Below are 12,878 nucleotides of genomic sequence, written 5' to 3'. Positions count from 1 at the left end.
GTCATCACTTGCACAACTGTCACTCACTTTACCATTTACAGTTTTCTTTCCAAACTAAAGCACCCAGGACCCCGCCACCCAAGAAAATCCCAAGAAAAACAACTGAACATTACTAATTGTGTGGGGTTTTTTAAAATCCCAGTGTTAATGTAGCAGATCACCTCCCAAGTACAGACCAAGCCAAGCCTTAAGATTTTTCAAGGATCTCATGCTAGTCATTCTATGACCAGCAGACTGTCACTTGGTGACAACACAGAAATGAGCTCTCTCAGTGGTAGCACTCACCCTTTGGAATGCCTTTCAACAGGTGGTTCAGGAGGTGGAGATAGTAACCAGTTATAAATGCTTCTTAAAGATTTCCTAGACTCTGATTTCTAATTCTTAAACTATTTTTTTTTCTTTTTGAGCACTGCTCAGTTTTACATATTTTTGTTCTGTGTTTAATTAACTTTTTAAAAATTGTTATATTTTTATATGAAATTCTATTAATTTTTTCCTAATAATGTTTTATATAAAGCATTCAAGAATTTTTTTTTCATACTAAGCATTTTATACATTTTATAAATAAATAAATGGGATAGAAATGAGTAAATAAATCCTATGTGATTTTTTAAAGCAAAAAATGAACAGAAGCAGGTAAGTCCCTTCTTCTGACACACTATGGACGGCTTTATTTTGGGACATTTTATCACCCACCAAGACACATTAGAATTCTGCTTTGGGCTGAAAAGGTTACTGTAAAACTGTCTGTGTCAGTTTCTTACTTTCGATTTAAAAATTAACCTATTGGGTAAAATGTTTCCAATGTGTTTTTTCTCCTGACATGACTTTCTTTAGGACATTATTACTGCTGCAAGATACATTGGAAGACAGTTTTTTTTTGGGGGGGGGGAGATTACCTATGTCACGCTCCCTTTTTTTGTTTTCATGGGAGTATTCCTGTGTGGGTGTGTTAAAAGCTCACACAGCATTGTGAAACACTGGAGCGTGTTTTGTGTTAAGAATCTGACTTAGTCCAACTAATTTTAATAGGTCCATTTGTATGCTTCATAGAACATCTCTTCCTGTAAGGGTACAAGTTCAAATGCCTTCTAGGATCAACTTCCTGTAATAATAGACAGAACAATTTGTGCTTCAGATGGAGATAAGGAAAACTTCAAGCTGATGAAATTCAACTGAAAACGTCAGTAGTTTTTAAAAGATTTTTGGATTGATTTATCTTCTCCAAAGACCACACGGCAGTTCCTATAACAGTATTCAATGTAAGTAAACAACAACTGTTTCCTCAAATAAAAGAATTATTATGCAAAAGTTTTAGAAATCTAAAGAAAATTGGCAGTTATATACAAGTTTGATGTACATTAAGAAAACAAAATCTCATAATATTGTGAAAAATTGTTGAGTATAAAAAACAAACATCTTTCAAAAGACCAAATAAATATCCTACCTCAATAGCTCTTTTAATGTATGGAATCTGAGTGCCACTGTCCAGATCTTCATTTATAATAAGCCTTCTTGCCCACTGTCCTGCTCGAACAACACCGCTACCGTGAATTAAAACCATCAGTTTGTCTGGATTTGTCATTGCATCCTCACTCATAAAGATAAAACTCCGGGGTTCACCTTCCATGGCATCTACCTAAAATGAAAACAGTGTGTATATTAACAGCTTATTGAATTATATAACTTACATCAATACATCTATTCAGACTATCCAACAGCTGCAACTAGCAATTAAATGCTTAGTTAGACCTGGAGTCTGGAAAATAAGTTGCCTACTATACTGTCCTCAGTATTCATTACAGGTAGGAAGCCGTGTTGGTCTGTTGTAGTTGAAAGAAAATTAAAAAAAAAAATTCCTTCCGGTAGCACCTTAGAGACCAACTAAGTTTGTTATTGGTATGAGTTTTCGTGTGCATGCACACTTCTTCAGATACACCAGTATTCATTGTTAGGAGATCTACTCACAAAGGTGTTAATGCATACTGGCAGAGCAAACCCTACAGGTGGGATTCACCTAATGAGTTCTATCAGTGGAAGCCATGAATGAAGACTTCTGATGGTACAATGGTGCTTTCTCCCCTCTCCTCCCCACATACCCCTAAAGTGGGTTGAGGGGGGCCGGAGACCCCCAAAACAGCTCACAGTGGGTGTGGGTGTTTCTGTCTGGCAAGCTGAAATGCTTGTACAGATGGAACATTCATCATAGTACAACATAGTACAACACTGATTTCCACCCTAAGTGCTCAAATCGTAATCACTCCCAGTACGTTTTCCCCTTTGTATGTTTTAAAAAATTACGTATGCATCCTAGGCTTCCAGAAAAGGAGTACGGAGTAATATTTTTAATCTCATAACAGCCTGTGAGGTAGGTTAGATGATGACTTGTCCAAGGTCGACAAACAGTGACAAACAGAGCAGTTTGTAGTTGAGCAGGGACTACAAACTAAAAGTCGCTTTGTGCTAACTATACCAAAGAACTAACAATTAAATTCAAAATGCCACAGAAGTCACAAACACAATTCCACCAGCAGTACAGAATGTCACAACTGCCTCACATACGATGGGCAGCCTATTTGCATAAAGTTGATAAGGTCATACCTGGGTATTACCCTGCCCACGTCTGGCAGTAATCTGTCCACACCATCAGAGATATCTGCTTAAAAAATACAGTCTGAATGGGTAATCACAACAGTGTTTATTACTCTAGTGGACAATCCCTGCTTGGAGATCAGTAATTGCACCCCATTGGTCCTGTTAACCTTATCTGTAGCCCTTGCTAGTTTATCATGAGGTGTTGGGGATTCAACTATAGAATTGCTCAAGTGGCTCCACTTGTTTATGCAGGAAGGTCACAGATGCTGGTATGTCATCTTCACTCTCTCATGGAGTTTTGTAGGATTATATCTTTTATTCCCTCCTTTGAAACCTCTAGGCAAGATTACATGTAATAAGCCCCTTTTAAAAAAAATATCTTGCCCAGATCCTACCATTTGAAGACTGGATATGTGTGAGCCAACTGAAACTCTGGTCTTGTAACTTAGGGTTGATCAGAACATACATTAGCACACATGGGTTATAGCATCTGGCTGGCTACCCAGTTGCACCCCTATCTGGGCAGGGATAGCTTAACTTCTGTCAACTATGCTCTGATAACCTCTGCTGGAAACTTCAGTCGGTGTGGAATTCAGCATCCAGGTTGCCTACCAGGGCAAGATGGTTTGAGCATATAATGCCAATCCTGGCCTGACTGCACTGGCTGCCAATTAGTTTCTGGGTCCAATTGAAACTGATGATATTGACCAATAAAGCCTTAAATGGCTCAGGCCCACAATACCTCAAGGACCGCCTTTCCTCATATGAACCAACTCAGACCTGTAATCATCAACTGAGTGGTGTAGTGGTTAAGAGCGATAGACTCATAATCTGGGGAACCAGGTTCGTGTCTCCACTCTTCCACATGCAGCTGCTGGGTGACCTTGGGCTAGTCACACTTCTCTGAAGTCTCTCAGCCCCACTCACTTCACAGAGTGTTTGTTGTGGGGGAGGAAGGGAAAGGAGACTGTTAGCTGCTTTGAGACTCCTTTGGGTAGTGATAAAGCGGGATATCAAATCCAAACTCTTGTGCCTCCTCCATGAGATGACAGGAGGGCAGCAACGTGAGAATGGACCTTTTCTGTGGTGGCTCCTCACTTGTGGAATGTTAGCCTCAGCGAGGCCCGCCAGGTGCCTTCATTACAAATATTTAGGTGCCAGGCAAAGACATGCCTCTTCTCTCTAGGCCTCTGGCTAATTAAACAATGTACAGTCTTTTAAACTGTGTGTAGTGGGGTTATTGTTATTGTTTGCTACTATGATCTGTGTTTTTGTTTGTTTGCATCTCCCTCTCAAAAACATCCTGTGGTGCACATAATGAGCGAGTGACTTGCCCACAGGCACCAATGAACTTCACAAGTAAGTGTGGATTTTTACTCCTGCTCTCCTGACTCTGCCCACCATATCACACTCTCTCAGTATGAGGTATAAGCCCATTAAACAACCATATATCTGCTACATAATACACCATAATTCATCACTTCCAGATGTACGTACGTACGTACGTGTGTGTGTGTGTGTGTGTGTGTGTGTGTGTACTCACTGGAGCCTTAGTTCTTGCACTGCTAAGAACATCTCCTTAATGCTAATGGGCATTAAAGCACCAGCACCTCCAAAACAGCTCAAGCAATCAATGCAAAATGATGGCATTTGGCAAAATGCTCATATTTAAAGCATTGTTAAGAATGGATTACAGTACTGAATAGGTTATTTCCTTTAAGCAGTAAAAATAATAATAATGCACCACTGTTGTCCAAATAAGTGTTCAGAAGTACACAAGTATCTAGGTTCCAGCATGGGGACTTGTTAGATCCCCACTTATTATCTGGGCCAGTCTGGCCAAATTAGAAATTCTAGTTTCAATTATGTATACTACATTCTACGTGGAATTACCCTTCAAGACAGTCCAGAAACTTCAGCTGTCCAGAATGAAGTCGACAGAATTCTGTCAGGGGGTAGATCACAGCACATTGCTCTGATCATTTACCAACATGGGTAACTGGCAATTTATTTTCAGGCTCAGCTCAATAGGTTGGCTTGGGGCTGGGATGTCTTCAGATCTCCTTCTCCAATAAGAATCTGCCTGGGAACTCCATTTCACTACAGAGGTTTTCGGTGTTCCTTTTTCAAGCTACTTCAAGAGTGTATGAGATCACTCTGGGAGGCAAGGGGTGGCGGTGGCGGTTTCCCAACTGTAGTGCTCAGATTATGGAAAGGTTTGCATAGGAAGATTTGCTTGGTGCCTGACACTGCCTGACTTTTTGACAGACACCTTTATTTGAGTGAGCCTTCTTCTGACTCGCCTTTACTGATGTTTCAACTGCTTTTTAATGTTTCATCATTTGTTTATATTTATCATTTCATAGTTTCTAGCCGTCCTTGTTCCACTGTGAGCTGCACTGAATAGACTGTGCTGTAGAGAGGCAATTTAGAAATTATTTAAATAAATCAATAAGCTATGAGCAGGGTATAATGGGAAGGCAGCAGCATTTTCAACATGTCAAACTATAGTGAGAATACAGAGGATGAAGAATCCTGATCCTGAGGCAGAAGTTCCCATTGGGCCAAGATAAGGACTGTTTGAGCGGACTGGTGACAGTTCACAGAACAAATCTGAGGAATGCTGTTCTTCTGATGGTGATCAAAAACATCAGGGTCCCAGTGCCAGCAGTTGTAAAACAAAGAAGAAAAAGGGGCTCACGCTGCTATGAAGTAAAGTAATGGCCTTTCCATAGCTCTTAACACTAGTTCTGAAGAGTTTCCCTAAAAACAGCCTCCAGGACTGGCTACCTATGTGTGAGACTACATACACAGCATCAATTCATAACTGGGTACATAGCTCCAACTTGGAAAGGTCTTCCAAGTACACCTAAGGGCATGGGCAGAATGAAGCCCCTAAGAACTTGCTTATATTATGCGTTGCCATTTTCCCATTATTTCCAATATACAGTACTACAGCTTTTGGTAGACCATGGTGTATGTAACGATCAGCTTTATCTGCAAAATTTCCCTGGGCTTTTATAATACATCTGTGAAGTTTTCCTGCTTTGGTCACTTCTCCTGGGGATTGTTCTCAGAACATCAGCCAGTGCTTTTCATTGTAGATGCATGGGGAATTTAGTTCTGGTTACTTCTCACAGCAGGCTACTGAATGCTTGTGTGTAAAAAATCCAGACTATGATCTGTCAAGGCAATTGATGAGAAATAGATACTACAAGGTCAGATAAATATAATGTAAGACTAAACTTTCAGCAAATGTAGCTCAACTGATTTAGAAACCATGTCTACCATTGATCTGAGACATATCTTGTGTTTCAGTTCATACGATCCAAATTATTTGCAAAAAAATAAGGTAAATTACAGTGTGAATTCCCTGAACTGCAAGTGTTAATATTATTCTTTATTCCATCTTCAATTCAAAGTGTGTTTGGTTTGGTTGTTAGAAACAAACACATATTTCTCATCCAAGAGTAGCACTCAGATCAATCTCTTATTCATACTTATAAAGATAAAGGACCCCCGACAGTTAAGTCCAGTTGTGGACAACTCTGGGGTTGTGGCACTCATCTTGCTTTACTGGCCGAGGGAGCCGGCGTACAGCTTCCGGGTCATGTGGCCAGCATGACTAAGCCGCTTCTGGCAAACCAGAGCAGTGCACGGAAATGCCGTTTACCTTCCCGCAGGAGCGGGATTTATCTACTTGCACTGTTTGCTTTCAAACTGCTAGGTTGGCAGGAGCAGGGACTGAGCAACCTTCTGATCGGCAAGCCCTAGCCCACAGTGCCAACCGTGTCCTCATTCATACTTATATTACAGCTGATTTAGGTTTTGGTAATGGAAGATTTGGTTAGTTTTTTAGAAATGCCATTTGTTTGTCAGTTTAATTTCATTTATATCTCAGCTTTTTCTCCAAGGAGCTCAAGGCAGGGTACATAGCTCTTGTCCTATTATGAGCAAACTTTACTCTCTTTTTCTCGATAACTACTGCTACAGAACCATTTCCAATATTTTTGGGAGCATGGGCAAGAGGAAAACAAAGCTATGCATTATAAAATACTCAGTTTACATATCTAAATATGGACTAGCCATCATATGTTTACCATTCACATTTGGAATCAACCTTTACCAGCTTAATCTTAATTGCATTTGGAAACATTTCTTCAAGCCGATTTGTCTTCAAACTGCTGTAATTCATTAAATGAAGCTTTCACTAAAGGATACACATAAAAAGGTCACACCAGTGTCCAATCACACTTTATTGACAAGTCAAGCTAGTATACCATTTATTTCTCATCACACTGAAAATGTACAAAGCAATTTGTATCTTGACAATTCACTGTTTATATCTGCTTCTACTTTTTCCAAAAGATTACATAATTACATTTATGGTCTAGGATTCTTTTTTTATTATATCAATCTATGTTAGTACTGCTCTTCGTATGTAAAGCTTCCAATATTATTTTTTGACCCAGGAGTATTAATTCATCTTAATGCATACTGACTTTTTATTGGAGAGGACTACTTTCCTACTTTGCACTCTTATTTTTACTAATTGGACATTCCTTATTACATACTTCCAAGGAAGCCTCCAGTAAAAACACAGAATAAACACAATATAAACACAAGATCTTCGAACAATAAAATAGCATAAAACAACTCAGCTGCAGCCAATATAGTAATTTTAAATGACCTCACTAATCTTTAATGATTTGGTGCAATGAAAACATCTCTATGCATTAAAAAATGCAACAAGGCCAGCCCTAAAACCTCTCTTTTAAAATAAGTTCCATAATGTTGGTATCACTGCAAAGGCCTTGTGCTTTGTCCCTACTGATCTTACAAGTGCAAAAAAGCATGGTTTAGAACAAAGCATTCCCTGAAGATCCTAAGGCACTGAGAGGGCTATACTGTAGAGCAGGGACGTCCAACTTCCAAGAGACTGCGATCTACTCACACGATTAAAATTTGGCAGTGATCTATCCCCTTTTTAGGGAGATATGTCCTGTTGGGGGTGGGGTTCAGTTCAATGTTGTTGAGCATCTTTTTTGGGGGGAGGAAATATTTGTTAATTTAGGGGTTTAGGTCAAATAAATAAAATAAGGCGCTCATCAAGAGATCGCTATTGAGACCGTCAGCTTCGCTGCAAAACCTCAGACTTTAGCTCTAGCAATCTAGAGGATGGGGCAAAGGGGTGGGGCTGGATGGAGGAGCCAACGATCTACCGTAATCTACCAAAAGCTCCCAAGGATCGACCTGTTGGACACCCCTGCTGTAGAGAAAACACTCAACAAATGCAGCCCCACATTGTGTCTAGGGGCTTAGACGGGAACTAGAATGAGCTAGCAAGATGAGGCACCAACATCACACCCAAATATGGAAAGCTGCGTTTGAAACTCAAGACTTTTCAAAAAGCAGCTTGTGAAATGCACATGATTTTACAATTTATGAAAAAGGTTTGGTATTACATGGAATGCAGACGAGTCCTTGTGTAAGTTTAAACTAAGCCAGTAACTCAATGAAAATCTTAAATTTATCCAGCAACAACAACAATTTGGTTTTAACCATCTTTCAACAATAATAATTTGATTTATTACCAGCCCTTCACCACAAGGTCCCAGGGAACGTCACAATAATTTAAGGGGGAAAAACACATTAAAAAGTTTTAAACAACTTACCAACACAGGAATAGGGAGGGTGGTTCCCAAATATATTTCAAGTGTGAAAAGCCATAGTAAAGAGGTGTGTCTTCAGTGTATGGCAAAAACTATGTAATAAAGGTGGCCGAAGCCCGAAGTAATGTGGGGAGGGAATTCTACAACCTAAAGGCTGCCACAGAGAATGCCCTCTCCCAGGACACTAGTTCCTGAACTTCTAAGGGTAGTGGAACTACAAGAGGTCCACTTCTGCCAATCTTAATACTCAATATGGTCTGTAGGACAGGATGCTGTTTTTCAGGACAATGAGACATCACTGACATACAGTGGTGCCCCGCAAGACGAATGCCTCGCAAGACGGAAAACCCGCTAGACGAAAGGGTTTTCCGTTTCTGAGCTGCTTCGCAAGACGATTTCCCCTATGGGCTTGCTTTGCAAGACGAAAACGTCTTACGAGTGTTCCAATTTTTTTTCGCTCCCCCCCCTTTTCTAAGCCGCTAATAGCCTTTTAGCCGCTAATCCGCTAAGCCTTTAATAGCCACTAAGCCTTTGTAATAGCCGCTAAACCGCTAATAGCGCTAATCCGCTAAGCCGCTAATAGGGTTGCTTCGCAAGACGAAAAAACCACTAGACGAAGAGACTCGTGGAACGGATTAATTTCGTCTTGCGAGGCACCACTGTACGTGAGACTCTCAGGAAGTGAAAAGAGGAATAAAATAAATAATAATGTGGAAAGGGGGATTCAAAGTGAAGATAATAATTTATGTTTAAATTTAAATTTATATCAATCAGATATAAATGCTGATGAGGAGGATTGTTCATTTTCTGTCCATGTGTCAACCATAGTTTATTTGTTAATCTCTCAAGCAGGGCTGCTTCCCAAACTGTTTTGTACCAATTGTTTATCGTTGTGCCAGAAAGTTCTTTCCAGTATCTGTTTATATTGTGTCTTGTAGCTTGTAATAAATGCCTTATTAATTCTATATTATGTAAATCCAGATTGTTGTCTTGAGGTATATTTAATAAAGCTAATTCTGGTTTGACTTCCAATTGCTGTTTTGTTAATTTTATTAATTTCTTAGAATAGCAAAACCCAGAAATGCTGGATTTTTGTACATTCCCACCATATGTGGAGATGATTACCAGATGTGGGGCAGCCCCTCCAGCAACATGGTGAGCTGCCAGGAGGGATCACTGCCAATTTCCTAGGGATTAAGTGCCACCTACATATGAATTTTCAGGTTAATTTTCTATCGCTTGCTGAAATAAACTTAAGGTGCCAACTATCTTTAAGGGCTAAGATAACTGAAGAATTGAAATGTTAAAAGGTCCATGTATAAATTGACCCCAGGATCAATCCGAAAGACAGATCCGAATGACATCCTGGAAACATTACACATTAAGAGTATGATCTATAGCTTTCAGATCAGGCTTCAGAAGTAACATGCAACCTGGCATACATGCATAGAAAATTTGCATAATTTCTATCATCCTCCCTCCTCTCTCAGAACAAACTGGCAGGTAAAGCTGCGGAAATTATGAAGGCATCTATATACACATGATCTAGTCAAACAAACTATTTCTGTAACTTAAGTCTATACCCCAGTTAGTCTGTGAATGTATTTTTAAAAATCTTTCTTTCCTATCTTTCTCCCAAGTAGTACAGGACAGCATACTCATCATTATACAATTGTATCCTCACAACAACCCTGCAAGGTAGGTTTAACTGACACTATAATTGCCTCATGGTTTCCCAAGAAGTTTCAAAACCAATTCAAATCTGAGTTTATTTTTTATATTAAAAAAGCCCACCTAGATTTCTTCAGTATAGGTCCATCTACATCACACAAGTTAATAACAAAATAGGATGTGTCTGAACTGTTCCTAATGCACACACATGATATTTACAATGCACAGCATAGGAAAAAACTATGAAATAAAATAAATTATAATTCCTCAGACTGTATTATTGCTATTTCCCAAGATGCTGAAAAAAATCAGGGTATATTTAACTTACCGGTATGTATACTTTTTTCAAATGGCATTCTTCTTCCAGTAGTTCATATACATATTTGGTGATGATCTACAAGAGAACACAGTCATAAAATGCTCATATAAGTTGCTCTTTCAAAAATTACAAATTTAAAAAGACAGAAAGCTTGCTTCCCTATGCAAAATATATTTTTTTTGTCTAGAGACAGAGTATAACTTTCTGCGATTTCATATTCTGTTGTTGTGTAAATTATTAGTCTGGAAATTAATGATAAATACCATTTCATATATAATACATACCCAAAGATACAAGAATAGCATTTGTTAAGAACTACTTTCAAATCAGCTTCAATAAGCAACTCTCCTAAAACAATCTCCCTTTGTCACTGCACATCCAGTTCATGAGCCACACTGACAGCAGATCTTTATTCACCCTTTATTCACTGAACAGAGAAGGAACAGGTCAAAGGTGGCCTAAACAGAAAAAGAGATCTACCCTGCCTTCTCTTGGTGGAAGGGGGAGAATGACTGACTTTGTATTTTCTGAGGGGAGCACAAGATGAAGTTAAGCAAGTTCTTTTGAAGATTTGTTAAGAAGTTTGCTTCGGTCACAAATATCCAAATTTACAGAACAGATATGATACTTCAAATTATAAGCTAATACTGCATTTTTCAAAAAACAACAAACTGAAAAAGTATAAGATGAATATTGTAGATGACTAACTCTTGAATTAGTTTGAGCACTACCTTGAGAGACTGCAAGCAAATGCAGAAGATAAAAATGTTCCAATATACATATGACTAGAATTTGTTCGAAAGGGACACGGGTGGCGCTGTGGGTTAAACCACAGAGCCTAGGGCTTGCCAATCGAAAGGTCGGCGGTTCGAATCCCCGCGGCGGGGTGCGCTCCCGCTGCTCGGTCCCAGCGCCTGCCAACCTAGCAGTTCGAAAGCACCCCTGGGTGCAAGTAGATAAATAGGTACCGCTTACCAGCGGGAAGGTAAACGGCGTTCCGTGTGCTGCGCTGGCTCGCCAGATGCAGCTTTGTCACGCTGGCCACGTGACCCGGAAGTGTCTCCGGACAGCGCTGGCCCACGGCCTATAGAGTGAGATGGGCGCACAAACCCCAGAGTCTGTCAAGACTGGCCCGTTCGGGCAGGGGTACCTTTACCTTTACCTTTTAGAATTTGTTCATAGAAACAGAAGCTAGCAGAAGTTCAAGAAATCCACTTTGGCTAGCTTTCTAAGCACATTTTATTAGAATTGTTCCATTAAAATTACTGAGAATCACACCTAAGAAGCCCAGGTTCAGCTTTTATATGCAAGATGTACAGAACAAAACTGAATTCCCAGATATATTATAGATATTAATAAACTCAATATAGGATTCTAAATGCCTTAAATGGAGATCTCTTAAATCTAGGTTACTAAATCTAATTATTACATAGATAAGGTCCTTAATCTATGGATGAAAATACAGTGAACGCATTATGGACCAGTGAAAACCGTAAGAATTTCTTTTTAAAAAAACCCCACTGACTTTAAATTTGCAAAGGGAACCTAAACAAATCAAGTTCCTAAGTAATTACAATTGAAAATTAAATCAAGGGCATCAAATCCAAACACAGTACACTCCTCAGGTGTTATACCAAAACAGCTGAACTTTTAAAGCACTATCATTTGAAAAAGAAAAGAAAAAGATTAGATTTTCCGAGCACCAGCTCACAAGCCCCAATTATTATTATTATTTTCATTTATGAATCACATTCCATGAGTAATTTACAATATCCTGAAGCAATTTGCAATACCGCTGTCCCAATGGGGGTGGCCAAGTAAACTAGTGGGCTAAGTTCCAGATCAAGGTGACAAATTGCTACCCTACAGACATTTCTACACACATTTCTTTGAAGAAAAAAATGCATGTTCAGGATTACAGCCCAAGAATATATAACAAGCCTTTGTTACCTTTTGCAAATAATTGATGCAAATTAGATTGCAAAAGCTTCACAGTATTAGTAGACAGATCAGTCTTTCAGTCTCTACAGCAAATCTGAACAAGAATTTGACTGTGAGCAGTGAGTTGATTTAAGACATGTTTATCCCAAAGCAGCATGTTAGAAACATGCAACCGATGTAATTTTACCCCTAGGGCCTAACTGTTTATGGTTCACTGAAATCATCTTTCACTTTCTGGGAACGGCAAAGCAGTTATATTTCTACAGTTTCATAAGTTGAGAGTGAAGAGTCACTGAAGCGAACACAACAATAATAAAGTGCTCAAAATAATGTTTGTGGAAACTATACACAAAATGGTATCTACCTTGTGGTGGAAGGAAAAAAACAGTTCTGGTTGCCTCATCTCAAATGGGATATTGTGGAGTTAGAAAATGTTTAGAAAAGGCTACCCAAATAATAAAGGGGATGGAGCAACTCCTCTCTGATGAAACGCTGCAGCATTTGGGACTTTTTAGTTTAGAGAAAAGGTGAGTAAGAGGTGACATGAAAGAAACTTTTAAAATTATGCATGGCATAGAGAAAGTGGATAGTGAAAAGTTTTTCTCCCTCTTAAAACACTAGAACTTGTGAACCTATAATGAAGCTGAATTTTGAAAGATTTAGGAGAGATAAAATAATAA

The 12,878-nt window shown here is 39.1% G+C and overlaps 1 protein-coding gene across 7 annotated transcripts in view; it reads right to left on the bottom strand.

The window, feature by feature from the left end:
• ARB2A (ARB2 cotranscriptional regulator A) overlaps positions 1 to 12,878 on the bottom strand; it is a 221,918-nt gene that overhangs the window by 189,271 nt on the left and 19,769 nt on the right. For all 7 annotated transcript variants that reach the window (XM_081212420.1, XM_081212423.1, XM_081212419.1 and 4 more), the window contains 2 exons: positions 10,267 to 10,332; positions 1,448 to 1,639 (listed from right to left, as the gene is read on the bottom strand). In XM_081212420.1, the coding sequence (XP_081068546.1) occupies positions 1,448 to 1,639; positions 10,267 to 10,332 (258 nt within the window). The remainder of the gene's footprint in view (positions 1 to 1,447; positions 1,640 to 10,266; positions 10,333 to 12,878) is intronic.

Source organism: Podarcis bocagei (genome assembly GCF_964188305.1).
Source record: "Podarcis bocagei genome assembly, chromosome: 11".
In the NCBI taxonomy this organism is placed as follows: domain Eukaryota; kingdom Metazoa; phylum Chordata; class Lepidosauria; order Squamata; family Lacertidae; genus Podarcis; species Podarcis bocagei.
The sequence above is the reverse complement of the archived record's forward strand: the minus strand, read 5'-3'. Positions and strand labels throughout refer to the sequence as shown.